This window comes from Linderina pennispora (genome assembly GCF_002104995.1).
Source record: "Linderina pennispora strain ATCC 12442 chromosome Unknown DL89scaffold_2, whole genome shotgun sequence".
In the NCBI taxonomy this organism is placed as follows: Eukaryota; Fungi; Kickxellomycota; class Kickxellomycetes; order Kickxellales; family Kickxellaceae; genus Linderina; species Linderina pennispora.
The window spans coordinates 750,916-764,873 of NW_024468250.1; the positions used below are offsets into that span (position 1 = coordinate 750,916).

Consider the following 13,958-nt stretch of genomic DNA (forward strand, 5'->3'; position numbering starts at 1 on the left):
GTGACAGTTGTATTCTGACATCGTCGGCCATTGGGAGTTTGGTGTTAGAATCCTGCTCTGCCTCAAGGGGATATTCAATAAAACGTATCGTCTCTAATCTAAGCCATTCGACGGTGCTGAATCCAAATATTTCGAGGATGTCTCCAAGAGAGGGAAAATCGATGGTACAGTCTCGAAATGAGATAAGAAGTTGCTGAGCGTAGTTGCTGTTTTTTGATCGCACGATATTTGAGATGTTTGTTCTCCATAGAATAGGCTGTGGTGACGATGCTGCAAGATGTATGCCTCTGGATGCGAGTTGGTCAGAATCACAGGTGCCGTCATATAGAAGCAATTGCTCAGCTGTTGGTTTGTGGCACAAGATAATCGCGGTAGTATAGAGGCTCTCTTTTATAGTGTCTCTCCAGCGTTGGCAAACCTGATTCAGCTGGAGGAATGGAGTATAGGTGTCGAAATTATCCGAACTGCCTAGGCGAATACTACTGCGACATATGTTGGCAATCCGGAGCAGAATAAATGGTCTCAGTGTTGCCCAGTTCGCCATTAGTGTGAAAAGCGAGTTTTTGAAGAGGAGTAGGGAAGAAATACAGCTTCGGGCAATAATAACTGCCAAGTCACACTTTTCACACGTATCCATCATTGTCCACATTTCCCTAATCCTACTCCACCATCCACAATACTCGACCTCACTCATTTACACAGGTCGCATAAATCTAATATGCATCAGAATAGCTGGTATAATCAAGATGTTGCTGCACTGCGAAACAGCTCATATACTGAAGTTGCGCAGTATTTGCCTGTACACGAAGATATTTAATACTACCCTTACTTCACAACAACCACATACAAAAATCACATACGTGTTGATAATACATGTAGCCAAGATGCCTCTCACTTGATTGTCGGCCAATCTGGGACATTCTCCCTGTCGACCTGATCCAGCACGGGCTGGATATCAAACAGCTCAATAAACTGCTGGTCCATGGACCTTGACTTTGGGGCCGAGAACCTCCGGTATTCGTCGAAAATGCTGGTATTCGACCATTCCTGCAATTTCCTCAGACACCCAACCAAGCACCCGGTGCGGTGCTTCCCCTTGTTGCAGTGGATCAAAATCGGATGGTTCCGTTTGTCCATCAGCGTCAGCAGTGCCTCGCACATAATGTCTTCGGGGATATCGGCAAACGGCTCCTTGTTGCCGGCGACGCCAAACTGGAACAGGGTGATGTTGTTTTCGGCCAGGAACTTTTGGTTCTGTGTCGGGTATTCCTCGAGAATCAGCGTCAGGATGGATTTGAGCTTGAGCTTCTGCAGGAACGCGAAATTGCGCTTTTTCGGCATGCCGCTGCGGTAGATGTACGGGCAGACCATGGAGAAGTTCTCAGGCGGGTACATGTCCTCGGGGAACTCGAGGTGCGGGTCGTCGAAAGCCTTGGTGGGCAGCACCGGCGTCATTATCGAGACGCTGACCTGCGGGCTGGCGCTGGCCCCGGGCTGCACATGCTGCGGTGATTCGGGCAGCTGCTCCATAGGCTGTGTTTGAACAATGAGGGGGTGGAAAAGGGGAAGCGAAGGGGAGGCGGGTGTTTGATCCAATTGTTGGTTTTCTTTTTTTTTTTTGCAACACTAGCAAAGTATGACATGGAATTGTGTGATTGCGCAAATATGGTTATCCAGCCGTTCCCAAACAATCGGATTGCGATATCTATTCCGGACGGTCCAAGAAATGCTACTGCCCCGGGCTGCCAAAGAGGCGGACAAGAAAGCTGCTGCGATATTAAACCGAAACAGGACGTTGTTGTTGAGCTAATCTGCATGTGGTCGAGGGGTGAGAGAGCCGGTGGCCAGATCCGTATTTTCCTCTGCAAAGCACTATTTCTGCAAGCGGGCGTCTGGAAACAATGGCGGCTGCATTGCAATAAGGAAGCAAGTAATTTCGCAAATAGAGTGGGCAGCTTGGGTGACAGAGCCGGGCGATCCTCCATGGGTGCGTGGTGGGAGACATTGATTTTGCACATGCAGAAAAGGGGAGCAGAGAATGGGCATGGCCATGGTGCATCTTTGTTCGCATGCTCCCCCTTGGGCCGCGTCGAGAAAGGTGCTGCGAGGGGAGATGGGCGCTATAATGCCGATTCTCTGCTCCTTTTTAGCACACTGGGCGACATTTCTCTGCCAGACACTTTTATATTTCGAGACCGCAACAGCATCTGGGGTGCCACCAACGTGTGACTCCAAATAGCCCACCTTCAGTAACCACCATCCCCAGAGACCGGTTTAAAAGGAGCCAGGCGGTTTCCTGCCAGACGTGCCCGCGAAAACATAAACAACCTTTTTATTTTCCAAATTTCTTCACTCTTCCCTCCTCCTCGTTCCCCCCAAATCTTCATTTCTGTTTACATATTTTCTTTTACTCGCCTCTAACCTGCCATGAATTCAGCACAACAGCGGACAGACATGCAGGTGAGCCAGCAGCCGACCAGCCCGTCGCTCGGGCCGACGACACAGGCCGGCGAGCCCGTGTTCCGGTTCTATCTCAGCCCGCCGCAGCCGCAGCCCATGTACCAGCCGCTGCCGGGGGTGTATCCGGGCTACGGCGGCTACCTGCCGATGTCGCCGGCGCCGGGCAACTACCAGCAGTACTACGGCCCGGCGATGCCGATGCCGGCGACAGCGGCACCCAGCATGTACTACGGGCAGCGACCCAGTATGGCAGGGCCGGCACCGACCACGAGCCCGGCGCCGCAGGCAATGTACAGCAAGGCAGAAATGAACGACGCCACGATGGTGGCCGGGGAGCTGGATGGCGGGCGGGCAGAGGCGCCGACGGGTGGCTACGGCATGGACGAGAACGGGCAGTATATTGAGATAAAGTTCCCGTCGATGGGCCGCGCGGAGGGGTCGCGGGCAGTGGGCTCGGCGCCAGTGCTGGAGAAGCCGGCGTCACTGCCGACGCCGGTGGCCGAGGCGAAGCCGCAGATTAGTGTGTTTGACGAGGCGCAGTACGTGGAGCGGCATATGGAGGATATAGTGCTGGACAGGCAGGCGTATTTCTGGAATATCGCGAATTGGGACGCGCTGGACAAGCGGGCGACCAGCGATGTGTTTCGGTGCGGCGGGCACGCATGGCGGATCCTGCTCCGGCCGTTTGGCAGCTCGCACAAGGGCGTGTTGTCGTTCTTTCTGGAGAGCATGGACGCGCAGCCCGGAAATCCGGACGTCAGGATTACGTGCAAGTTCGTCCTGGCGGTGGCCAACCCGAACGACCCCACGCATAGCACCAGCGGTTCGGCTTACCACTGCTTCACGCAGAACAACCCGAACTGGGGGTTCACGCGCTTCATGAAGCTGGCCGAGCTGCGCACCGGCCTGACACCTGGCGCCAAGCCGTTCATTGAGAACGGGGCATGCACCATCTGCGCCTATGTGCAGGTGCTCAGGGACCCAAGCCAGTGATACCGAAAAAGCCTAAATGTTGCATTTTAATGTAATGCCCAGGGGTGTTTTTCCTGACTTTTTCTTGTTTCAAAAACCTATACTTTTAAGCACTTTTGTTCTACGCGACCGTGGTCATTTCCAATGTGCCGCCAGTGTGCGTGTGTGCAGCCTGAGCCGCCGCCCGGCCGTAGTACGCAATCAGCGCCAGCTGCCCGGCACACAGCCCAGCGCCAATCGAGTTCGGAAACAGCATGTACGGGTCATTATGCAAGTACCCGTAGACCGTCCACAGCACATTATTGGTGAACGCCAGCACCGTGACCGACGGCAGCAGCACCGAGGCATCGCGCAGCCTCACCACGCTGCCAATCTGGCTGAGCGGCGAGCCCAAAAACACCAATGTCATCAGACAGCATACCAGGCTGAATGCATCAACGGCGGCCGGGTCGGTAGCGCGGTCGACCAGGGTTACCAGTACCAGGGCAGTTAGTGCAGTGGCCAGAACGCGGGTCTCGACGGAGGCGCGGCTGGGCGCGTAGTACCAGAAGCAGCCGAGAATGTACGCGGCGATCAGCGTGCCCAGGGAGTTGACAAAGGTGATGGTTGCGTCGGCCTTGATCAGACCGTACTTGAGCCAGAGCACTGAGCTCAGAAACGACACCAGGAACTGCAGCATGGGCACGCTGCTGTGCGACTTGCTGGCTCGCCGCAGTTCTGTGATAATCGAGAGCTGGCTCACGAACATGGCTATTGTGGCCCCCGACGCGCTGATGGAGACCAAATTCATTTGCAGCTTTTGTGAGATGTGGAAGAAGAAAAATCGAATTTGAGCGAAGGCGGCAGAGAGAGGAAAGAGGGCTGCAAGAATCACGAGTGGCACACTTCAATGAAGCATCTGAAGCTGCGCACGCAGACCACACAGCAAGGATGTTTATTTTCAAAGCTACTGCCGCTTAGCATACACAAAATCCGGATCTCCTCAGACGATCATCTCCAATTACCGCCGACGGCGACTGGAACTGCGCCTGCGGCTGGAGCTGCGACGGCGGCTGGAGCTGCGCCTGCGTGGCCTGCGCTCGCGGTAATAGTAGTCGTCGTCCTCGCTATCTCTGCGGCGACGCGACCTGGCATACCGCGCACCGGCATCTCTGCTGCGCTCCCTGCTGCGCTCCCTCCTGGCCCTCTCCTCCGGCCGGTACTTCTCCTCAACACGGTCCTGTGCCTCCCTAACTCTCCTCATGGCCTCCCCGGGTCTGACCTTCCCCAGCACCGGCCACGCAATCCCCTCACTGACGGTTTTCCCCGCCTGATTCGCCGGGTCCAGGCTGCTCGGCAGCGACGCAACCGCCGCCAAAGTCGCCACCTGCGGCACCGCCGGCGCCCTGACCATCGGCTTGTTAATCGCATTCTTGGACCGGTTCACCTTCAGCGCCCGCTCCCCCATCACCTGCCCGTTCATTGCCAGCGCATTATTGGCCGTCTGCGTGTCGGCGAACTCGACAAAGGCGAAGCGCGTCATTTGCTGCCCGTCGCCGGCCATCTTGACATACGCCACGGGCCCGCAGCTCGTGAAAAACGTCAGCAGCGCGTGCTCGTCCACCATGGCCGGGATGTTGCCCACGTAGACCGTCCGCGATATCTCCTCTTGCCGCCCGGCCTCGGTGCATGTGCGACGGTAGCCGCGCGCTGCCATCATCGCCACTACCGGTGCGTTCGCCAGCGCCTGCCCGGGCTGCGAGTCGCCCAGCGACGTCACTGTGAGCGCGCGCTCGGCTAGCTCCGTCCCCGACAGAAACAGCGCCGGCTTGACTGACGATGCTGAGGCAAACTCTATTGTCGCTTCCTGCGCGTCGCTGGTCTTGGTCAGCGCCAGCGCCTTGATTTCGCCCAGGAACTCAAACAGCGTCCGCAGCACCGCCTCGTCCACCAGCAGGGAAATGTTCGTTACCTTGACAGAAGCCATTCAGAAGAGAAAAAGTAGCAAAAAAGCGAAGCAAAAGAAAGCAGCAAGGATTTTCCTTTGGGTGCATGGCGCGCCTATGCTTTGAGCTTGCAAGCCTCCTTCTCCTCCGCTCTCCAACCCCTTTCCGCGCTTTCTTCCAATGGACGACTATTCGAATGAATACACATGCCGCCTGATCAGCAAATGCCAGGCCTGTGCGCCCTCAGAGCTGAACCAGCCGTTCTGCAAGCTGAACGGATACAAGCAGGAGGTCGCCTGCGAATGGAACGGCACCGTGCCAAAGGACTACCAGGACTCGCACCAGCTGCCCGAGTACCAGGAATGCACCCACCCCGAGGAGAAGGACCGCAGGGACTTTTTCCGAAACGAATTTCTCTTCATCGTCCTCGGCATTGCCGCCTTCGCCGTGTACGTCTGGCGGAAAAAGCGCATCGGCTACTCCAGGGTCTGAGGTCCAAGGGCTGTTGATATTTTTTGTGAGAGTACATACGGTTCGGCTAAAAAGTAAAAAGTTGATGTGGTATGGAAAGAGGGAAAGAGAGAGCCACTGCGGAGCATTAGTCTGCTGGCGTAGGATTCCGGTCCTGCACCATGTGCTGCTTGAGCTTGGATCCCCGCGGCGGTGTGCCATGAAGCACATGCTCGTCCTGCTGCTGCGCAGCGGGCGGCGACTCGTCCGACACGTCGTCGTCGTCGTCGTCATCGTCGTCGTCCTCCAGCAGCGTCTCATTCAGCTCGTCCTTGTCCACCACGCGCTGCCGCGGCTTCTTCGCGCCGTTTGCTGTCGGAATCGCCATCGGCTGCGTGGCTGCCGCTGCTGCCGAGTCAGCCGCGTCAGAAGCACCAGCCATCGCCTCCTCCTGCTCCTGCTCCTGCTGCTCCTTCAGCGCCTTCTCCGCCGCGGCTTCGTTCATCAGCGCCTCCGCCTGCTGCCGCTTTGACCAAAAGTTCGCCTCCACGCGCGCCATGCAGCTGCTCAGGTTCTCCATCAGCGGCTTCAGGATCTCAAACGAGCACAGCAGCTGCTCGTTCACGTTCATCACCGCCCCCGAGTTGTCGAACTCGCCGCAGTAGTTGGGCGCCGAAAACACCGTCACCAGCTGCCGCCCGTGGAAAAACTCGTACCCGTCCTCGACCACCATGTGCGCGCGGCAGATCAGATCAAAGTCCATGCGCCGCAGGAAGTCGGTGATCACGCTCTTGCCGAAGCAGTACGAGACCCCGCGCTCGTTCTCCTCCCAGTCCGCTGCCGTGTCGGACGGGTCGGACCACAGCAGGTCGTTCAGCACCCCGTGGTCTGGCACATCGCATGGCCGCGCCAGCTGCCGGATCTGATCCATGCTGGCCAGGTCTGGCGACAGCCCGCCATGCACGCAGAAGATCTTGGATGCCACCACCGCCGCAATCGGCAGCGCATTAAACGTGTTGATGAACGCCTTCCACACCTTGACATTGCACCGGCGCTTGCACTCGTCGTAGAACCCATACACCCGCGTCACATTCGCACACTCGTGGTTGCCGCGCAGCAAAAAGAAGTTGTCTGGGTACTTGATCTTGAAGCACATCAGCAGCAGGATCGTCTCCAGCGACTGCTTGCCGCGGTCCACGTAGTCGCCCATAAACAGATAGTTGCAGTGCGGCGGATACCCGCACTTGTCAAACAGCCGCAGCAGATCCGTGTACTGCCCGTGGATGTCGCCCGTGATTTTCACCGGCGCTGCCAGCTCCAGCAGCGTCGGCTGCGCCAGGAACACCTCGCGCGCGGCCTGGCACACCGCGATGATCTCAGAGTTGCGCAGGCACACGCTCTTGGTGACCTTGCCGCTGAACCCGGCGTCCAGCAGCCGGAAAATCATGTCGTCCACGCTGAACTGCTTTGGCTTCTCTGCGTGCTTGATTATCGCAAACTCGGCTCCGCTCGGCGTCGACACGTACTCGGTCAGCGCCATCCGCCCCTCCTCGCGCAGCGCCGGCAGCCGCTCCCCCGCATACGCCGTCCCGGGCCCGCCCGTCAGAATCGACGTCCCTGGCAGGTCGCAGTACGACCGCGGCGTTGCCGCCCCCGGCGTCCGCACCGTCCCCTCCTCCACTCCTTCTATCGCGGACGATACCTTCTTCTTGCGCCCGCGCATCCGCCCGCCCAGCGACATCCGTGACTCCCGCGTTCCTGTCATCTGCAGCGGAAAATACTCTCCACGCGGTCCCGACAACGAGCCGGGCGTCGCTGGCGTGCTGCTTACCGCCCCCACTGAGCCTGGCACCGCAATCGGCGACGATAGCCCGGCCCGGTTCACCATGGGCGATGGCAGCGCCCCTGCCAGCGATGGTCGTGCGGGCTTGCTGCTGTCACGCGTCGATGCTGCTGCTGCTGCTGCTGTGGTGGTCGTGTTGGTGGTGTTGGTAGTACTAGTTCCGGTTGTGTCCGACGACGCCCGCACAATGCTGGCTGGCACCGCGCTGTCGCTCGTGTCTTCGGACGCCCGCCCGCCCTTGCGCGCCTTTATTGCCTTGGACGGCGCGTTTCCCATGGTCTGGCCTTTGCTAGCGTGTGGTCCTGCCGAGTCCGAAATTGACGGCGAGCAAAAGAGATGGTGGCGAATTGGTCTTTTTTGTTGTCTTTGTCAGCCAAAAGCTGTAGATACTACTTTTTTTTTTGTTCTTGGCCAGAAAGTGTGCGAGGGGGTGTAGTGCGTGCGGTTATAACAATATGTAGAGGAAGTCTATAATTGGTAGAATGTTTAACGGTGAACGGTATAGAAACAAAAATAGATAGAGGGAAAGAGCAGAGGAGCAGGAAAAAGAGGGAGAAACAGCGCTCATGCTAAGAAGCCCATGTGCTGTGGTCGCTAATTTTCATATTGCTTCTTTTGGGCCTGTGCAAGCTAATGCTAGCCCGCCGATCGTTTTTTACGACTCAGGTTCAGAATGGCCTGCAAGAATGGGCCGGGTTTTGGTCAGATAGACATGATCCTCTGGGTTGAATTCAGGTAAAGAAAAGGTGAACAGAAATGCACTACCTCAGCGCCGCCAGCTGCCGCCGTCGTCGCCGGTTCGGCCTTCGCGCTTGAAGAACCCGCCGGTCGTCCTGCCGCCGCGCGCCGCACCCTGGCCGCTTCCGCGGCGCTCAGTCTCGGGCGCCCTGCGCGGCTGCTGGGGCTTCTCGCCGGCCACCTGGCTCCAGCCCTCATCGCCCTCGCCAGCCTCCTTGGCCGGCTCGTCGGCGGGCTTCCTGGCCGGCTCGTCGGTGGGCTTCTTGGGCATCCTCCACGACGCAGCCTGCTCGGCCTGGGTGGGCGTGCGGGGGGCGCGCGGCTCGCGGCTTGCCGACCGCTCCCTAGGCGGCTGGTACTCGCGCGGCGTGCGCGGCGGGCCCCACTCGGCATCGCGGTTCTCGCGCCGCCACTGCGAGCGCTCCTCGCGCGGCTCGCCGGCATTGCTGGGGGTGCGCGCAAAGCGGTCGCTAAAGGCTGCGCGGCGCGGCGAGCTCTCGCCCGAGACCGGCTCGCGGTGGACGCGCCAGTCCGACGCGCCCTCGGCAACCGACGGCTCGCGCGGCTCACGCGGCTCCCGGGGCTCCCGGGGCTCGGAGCGCCCGAACCCGCTGCTGGTGCGCGACCCGAACGGGCTGGCAGCGCCCGGCTCGCGGCGCCAGTTGGCAGCTCCCGACGGCCGCTCCTCGCGCTGCTCCGACACGTTGACGCGGATCTGGCGGCCGCTGAACTCAGCCCCGTCCTTCTCCACCGCCTGCTTCAGGTCCTCCAAGGTCTCAAACTCAACATACCCGAATCCCTTCAGCCGCTCCGTCGCGTGGTCGCGGATCAGCCGCACCGTTGTGACACCCGAGAAGAAGTCGCGCAGCTGGTCCTCGTCCACGCTGAACGGCAGGTTGCCCACAAATGATGTGAAGGGAGGGTTGGTCGGGAATTCTACCGGCCCGCGCGGCTCGCGTGGCTCGCGCGCCGCCCACGAGTCGCTGCTGCGCCCCACCATGTCCTTGCGATCCGGTGCGTCCGCCAGCGAGCTGCGCGGCGCTGCCACCGCCATCGGCGCCGAGGGCAGCTCCATATCCTCGTCCGCCCACGACGACGTCGTCGGGCCGTCGTTCAGAAAGTCGTTCAGACTCATCTTCTGTCCCTTGTTTCCCTTCTTCTTGGCTACACCGCACACGCACACCCGGTCACATTAGCAGCAAGTGGACCTTTGCATATATCGCATGGTCTTCAAAATATACTCATATATGTATACGCACCAGGCATGGTTTTATTTCTTTTTCAAGCTCCTTTTCTTGTGGTATGTGCGTCTGTGGCTGCTGTGCTGATGTCGAAATCCGCCTGTGTGCTTCTTCCCCTGTGCTTGTCTCGCGACCCGTGTACAAGTGCTGAAGCGCTCAATTCAGAATAAAAGAAAGGCCGAAAAGTATCGAGGGAAGGAAAGGAAAGCGCTGGAATGCTAAGAATAAAATCCCTTTTTGCTGGGCGATGGGATTTTTTTTTCGTTCACCCCAACAAAATTTTTCTCTTTTCCATTTGGCTCTCCAACCGCGCCCGACCCAGTGTTTTGCTGCCGATTAGCCCTGCCCTCTTGCCTGATTCCGGCATCCCCTCGGTTACCCGTTTCCCCGATACCTCCCAGAACAATATCCCAAATGCACTCCAAATTCCGTCCGTGCATTGACCTGCACAGCGGCCAGGTCAAGCAGATCGTCGGCGGCACCCTGCACGAGCACAACGACAGCACGCTGAAGACCAACTTTGTCTCCGCCCACCCATCAGACTACTACGCGGCGCTCTACCGCCAGCACAACCTCACCGGCGGCCACGTTATCATGCTGGGCGCGAACAACGAAGCCGCCGCGCAGTCTGCCCTGCAGGCATGGCCGGACCGCCTGCAGGTCGGCGGCGGGATCACGTCGAGCAACGCGCAGGAGTGGATTGCGCGCGGCGCGCAAAAGGTCATAATCACCAGCTGGCTGTTCCCCGAAGCGCGGTTTTCGCTGGAGCGCCTGAAGGAGGTCAGCAGGCTGGTCGGCAGGGAGCGCCTGGTGGTGGATCTGAGCTGCCGCCGGCGCCCGGACGGCTGGGTCGTGGCCATGAACAAGTGGCAGACCATGACCGACATGGTGATTGGCAGGGAGGAGCTGGAATTGCTGGCCGAGTTTTGCTCCGAGTTCCTGATCCACGCTGCTGACGTCGAGGGCCTGTGCAACGGCATTGATGCCGAGCTTGTCGAGGCCCTGGCCCAGTGGTCGCCGATTCCCGTCACCTACGCAGGCGGCGCCAGGGCCGTCGAAGACTTGGCGCTGGTCACCGAGCTGTCGCGCGGCAAGGTCGACCTGACCATCGGCAGTGCCCTGGATATCTTCGGCGGCGACAAAATCAAATTTGCAGACTGCGTCAAGTGGAACCAGACCGGGCAGCTGTAGGGCCGCTCTCTGCTGGAATGCACGGGAAACAGTATCGTTTGGAAATAGACGTAGTGTGATGTTTACTGGTTTGAAATCATCATATGGCTGGCATGTGCAACGTTGCATGGAAAATGCTGAAATCGCCCAGGAATGTCGCACTGCATCCCACTGAACGTCATCGCAGCTCAGAATCTTCACCCCTCCCCAGCGGAATCGCAAGCATGGGCTGAGGCGGCTCCGTCTCCTCTCCTCCTTTCTCTCTTCAGCGAATTCCTTTTTATTCCTTTCTCTTGCACAATCCTGCCTTTTTTCACCACGGGATGACTCAGGAAATGAGCAATTCCGAGAAACGCAGCCCGCTCCCCAAGGGCCACAGCATGCGTCCGGACACAAGCAGCGCTCCCGCAAAGCAGCAGCAGCAGCAGCAGCCCGCATCGCACCTGTTTTTCACCGAATGGACCTTCACCACAGCCGACGCGCTAGTCCTTCTCCTGACCACCGCGCTGGCCGTGATCGTCCGCTGCCACAGCCTGGCGACACCAGGCCAGGTGGTCTTCGATGAAGTGCATTTCGGCAAGTTTGCCGGAAAGTACATCAACGGCACGTACTTTTACGACCTGCACCCGCCGCTGGCCAAGATGATGTTTGCAGCAGCCGGCAAGCTGGCCGGGTACGACGGTATGTTTGACTTCAAGTCGATCGGGCTGGACTACGAGGCTGCCGGGGTTCCGTACGTCGGCATGCGGCTGATGCCGGCCTTGCTGGGAGTGGTCACAGTGCCTGCTGCATACGTGACGGCGCGTGCCTGCGGGTATCTCTGGGACACCGGTCTGCTGGCCGCCCTGCTGGTGTGCTTCGAGAACGGGCTGGTGACGCAGTCGCGGCTGATCCTGCTGGACTCGCCGCTGGTGTTCTTCACGGCCCTGTCGCTGACCTCCTGGTCGATGTTCTGGACCAAGCAGGGCCGGCCGTTTTCCCTGGGCTGGTGGGCCTGGCTGCTCACCACCGGCTGCATGATGGGCTGTGCTGCCAGCTGCAAGTGGGTCGGCCTGTTCCTGTTCCCGGCCATCGGGCTCTCGACCATCTGCGACCTGTGGGAGAAAATCGCCGACCAGAGGATCTCGCCCACGCGGTGGTTCGCGCACTTCTTTGCGCGCGCCGTCGGTCTGCTGGCCGTTCCGCTGGCCGTCTATCTGTTCTGGTTCCAGGTCCACTTCCTGGTTCTCTCAAAGACCGGTGATGCCGCGCCCATGATGACCCCCGAGTTCCAGGCCACGCTCAAGGGCGGGCTCGATGTGTCCACCGACCGCGACGTGTACTATGGCTCGGAGATCCGCATCCGCCACAGCAACTCGCGCTCCGGCTACCTGCACTCGCACCACCACCCGTGGAAGCACGAGAAGGGCAGCGGCCAGCAGCAGATCACAATCTACGGCTACGCGGACCCGAACAACGTCTGGGTTGTGTACCCGGCCGTCAACAGGACGGTTGACGAGACCGACGGTCCCAGGAAGGTCCAGAGCGGCGATGTCATTCGTCTGCGCCACAAGGGCACTGGCAAGTTCCTGCACTCGCACGACAAGAAGCCGGCGCTGACAAACGACGACAACAAGTTCGAGGTCAGCGGCTACGGCTTCCCGGGCTTTGCCGGCGACGCCAACGACAACTTCCGCATCGACATCCTGAATGGCGACTCCAAGTCGCCGGGCTCCGACAAGAGCGTGCAGGCAATCTACTCGCGGTTCCGCATTGTCCACACGCGCCTCAACTGCGTCCTGTATAACTCGCGGCAGAAGCTGCCCGAGTGGGCGTTCAGCCAGATCGAGGTCAACTGCATGCGGAACTCCCTGCCGCGCATGTCGACGTGGCATGTCGAGTATGCCCACCACCCGAACATCACAGCCGACGTGCCCAAGGCCACGTACCGCCCGCTCACGATGCTGCAGAAGATCTGGGAGTACAACAAGCACATGGCCGAGAGCAACGAGAGCCTGACTGGCGACCACCCGTTCGCCGCCCGCCCGCAGCACTGGCCATGGCTGAGGCGCGGAACCGCGTACTGGGGCGGCCGCGGCAAGTTCATCTACCAGCTCGGGAACCCGATCATCTGGTGGAGCTCGCTGGCCGCATGTCTGCTGTTCCTGGCCATCCGCCCCGTGCTTTTCCTGCTGGACAAGCGCCACATCCACCCGACCCTGGGCGGCCAGCGCAGCAAGTACCTGTCGGGCGCCGGCTTCTTCACTGTTGCCTGGCTCTGCCACTACGTGCCGTTCTATCTGATGGGCCGCGAGCTGTTCATCCACCATTACTTCCCGGCCCTGTGGATGGCCATCATGGTGCTTGCCTTCACGGTTGATTTGGTGTCCGCGCGCATGCCCAAGCTCATCCGCTGGTCCATGTACATTGCTGTGCTGGCTGCCGTGCTCTATGCCTTCCAGGTGTTCAGCTTCATCACCTATGCGCGCACCTGGGACAAGGAGACCTGCGTGAAGAGCAAGTGGCTGAAGACGTGGGACTTTGACTGCGAGCACGCCATTGGCGGTGTCCGCGCTACCGACCCGCCACCCAAGGTCGAGACCACCGCCGACGACGAGACGAAGCAGCAGCAGCAGGAGGAGGACGTTCGACGTGCCTGAGAATGCCTGAGGCTGTTGGTGATGGCGAGATTATCCCGCCCGTTGTCGAGGAGAAGTCGCAGGACAACACCGAGGAGAAGCCGCAGGAGAAGGCTGAGGCAAAGGGTAGCGGTGACGCTGTCGCTGATACCGTTGCTGGCGGGCAGATCGGTGAGCCTGTCGTGGTGGTCCAGAAGGAGAACCCTGCAGCAGTTCCATGTCGAGCCCAAGTTCGAGTCAGTGCACGAGGATGAGGCAACCGAGCTCGAGTCGATTGCCAACAACGTCGAAGCCGGAGAGAAGCACGACGAGCTCTAGTTTCTACTACAATCCCCCTCTTTCTCCATTTTTTGTTGCTCGCCCTTTACAAGAAAGAAAACTCGCTAAATGTCTGAAATGGCGATTATTTTAGTCAAGAATGGGTGTTTACTGCTTTTTGTTTTCGCTTTCTTCCACGGAGTGGTGATGCGCTACTGTTGACAGAAGCGCTGGTGGCCGCGCAGGCGGAAAGAATCGGCCTCGCAGCTCAAACAATTTCTCT

At 59.3% G+C, this 13,958-nt stretch overlaps 9 protein-coding genes across 9 annotated transcripts; 4 read left to right on the top strand and 5 right to left on the bottom strand.

The window, feature by feature from the left end:
• Positions 1-797: 797 nt before the first annotated feature.
• DL89DRAFT_243903 (putative tyrosine-protein phosphatase) lies at positions 798-1,590 on the bottom strand. Its single transcript, XM_040885045.1, has one exon. The coding sequence runs from the start codon at positions 1,528-1,530 to the stop codon at positions 892-894; it is 639 nt and encodes a 212-aa protein (XP_040746298.1). The 5' UTR covers positions 1,531-1,590; the 3' UTR covers positions 798-891.
• Positions 1,591-3,030: 1,440 nt separating this feature from the next.
• On the top strand, positions 3,031-3,186 carry DL89DRAFT_206453 (uncharacterized protein; the record flags this gene model as incomplete). Its single annotated transcript, XM_040884094.1, has 1 exon — positions 3,031-3,186. A coding segment is annotated over one exon (156 nt), but the record flags the coding sequence as incomplete, so codon positions are not given.
• A 367-nt stretch (positions 3,187-3,553) lies between these two features.
• On the bottom strand, positions 3,554-4,180 carry DL89DRAFT_255120 (uncharacterized protein; the record flags this gene model as incomplete). The annotated part of the gene is made up of 1 exon (XM_040885318.1): positions 3,554-4,180. One exon carries the CDS (start codon positions 4,178-4,180, stop codon positions 3,554-3,556), a length of 627 nt encoding a protein of 208 aa, XP_040746300.1.
• A 147-nt stretch (positions 4,181-4,327) lies between these two features.
• Positions 4,328-5,439, bottom strand: DL89DRAFT_85586 (RNA-binding domain-containing protein). The gene has a single exon (XM_040892161.1). The coding sequence runs from the start codon at positions 5,396-5,398 to the stop codon at positions 4,433-4,435; it is 966 nt and encodes a 321-aa protein (XP_040746301.1). The 5' UTR covers positions 5,399-5,439; the 3' UTR covers positions 4,328-4,432.
• A 40-nt stretch (positions 5,440-5,479) lies between these two features.
• Positions 5,480-8,166, bottom strand: DL89DRAFT_265133 (Metallo-dependent phosphatase). Its single transcript, XM_040886534.1, has one exon. It carries the CDS (start codon positions 7,924-7,926, stop codon positions 5,956-5,958), a length of 1,971 nt encoding a protein of 656 aa, XP_040746302.1. The 5' UTR covers positions 7,927-8,166; the 3' UTR covers positions 5,480-5,955.
• On the top strand, positions 5,538-5,849 carry DL89DRAFT_290749 (uncharacterized protein; the record flags this gene model as incomplete). The annotated part of the gene is made up of 1 exon (XM_040890121.1): positions 5,538-5,849. The coding sequence occupies one exon, from the start codon at positions 5,538-5,540 to the stop codon at positions 5,847-5,849; it is 312 nt and encodes a 103-aa protein (XP_040746303.1).
• DL89DRAFT_85584 (RNA-binding domain-containing protein) lies at positions 8,140-9,848 on the bottom strand. Its single transcript, XM_040892160.1, has 3 exons — positions 9,648-9,848; positions 9,069-9,552; positions 8,140-8,809 (listed from the first exon to the last, which is right to left on the bottom strand). The coding sequence occupies exons 1-3, from the start codon at positions 9,652-9,654 to the stop codon at positions 8,353-8,355; spliced, it is 948 nt and encodes a 315-aa protein (XP_040746304.1). The 5' UTR covers positions 9,655-9,848; the 3' UTR covers positions 8,140-8,352.
• Positions 9,784-10,971, top strand: DL89DRAFT_85596 (Phosphoribosylformimino-5-aminoimidazole carboxamide ribotide isomerase). The gene has a single exon (XM_040892162.1). It carries the CDS (start codon positions 10,044-10,046, stop codon positions 10,818-10,820), a length of 777 nt encoding a protein of 258 aa, XP_040746305.1. The 5' UTR covers positions 9,784-10,043; the 3' UTR covers positions 10,821-10,971.
• Positions 10,972-11,134: 163 nt separating this feature from the next.
• On the top strand, positions 11,135-13,735 carry DL89DRAFT_290753 (PMT-domain-containing protein; the record flags this gene model as incomplete). The annotated part of the gene is made up of 3 exons (XM_040890122.1): positions 11,135-13,423; positions 13,450-13,596; positions 13,628-13,735. 3 exons carry the CDS (start codon positions 11,135-11,137, stop codon positions 13,733-13,735), a joined length of 2,544 nt encoding a protein of 847 aa, XP_040746306.1.
• Between the last annotated feature and the right edge of the window lie 223 nt (positions 13,736-13,958).

Excerpts from the sequence above, each read along its gene's own strand:
- DL89DRAFT_265133 (XM_040886534.1), bottom strand. The coding sequence starts at position 7,926 with ATGGGAAACGCGCCGTCCAAGGCAATAAAGGCGCGCAAGGGCGGGCGG.
- DL89DRAFT_243903 (XM_040885045.1), bottom strand. The coding sequence starts at position 1,530 with ATGGAGCAGCTGCCCGAATCACCGCAGCATGTGCAGCCCGGGGCCAGC.
- DL89DRAFT_85584 (XM_040892160.1), bottom strand. Across the intron at positions 8,810-9,068 it reads TCGGAGCAGCGCGAGGAGCG|CGCTCGCAGTGGCGGCGCGA; the intron begins GCCGTCGGGAGC and ends CCGCGCGAGGAG.
- DL89DRAFT_85586 (XM_040892161.1), bottom strand. The coding sequence starts at position 5,398 with ATGGCTTCTGTCAAGGTAACGAACATTTCCCTGCTGGTGGACGAGGCG.
- DL89DRAFT_85596 (XM_040892162.1), top strand. The coding sequence starts at position 10,044 with ATGCACTCCAAATTCCGTCCGTGCATTGACCTGCACAGCGGCCAGGTC.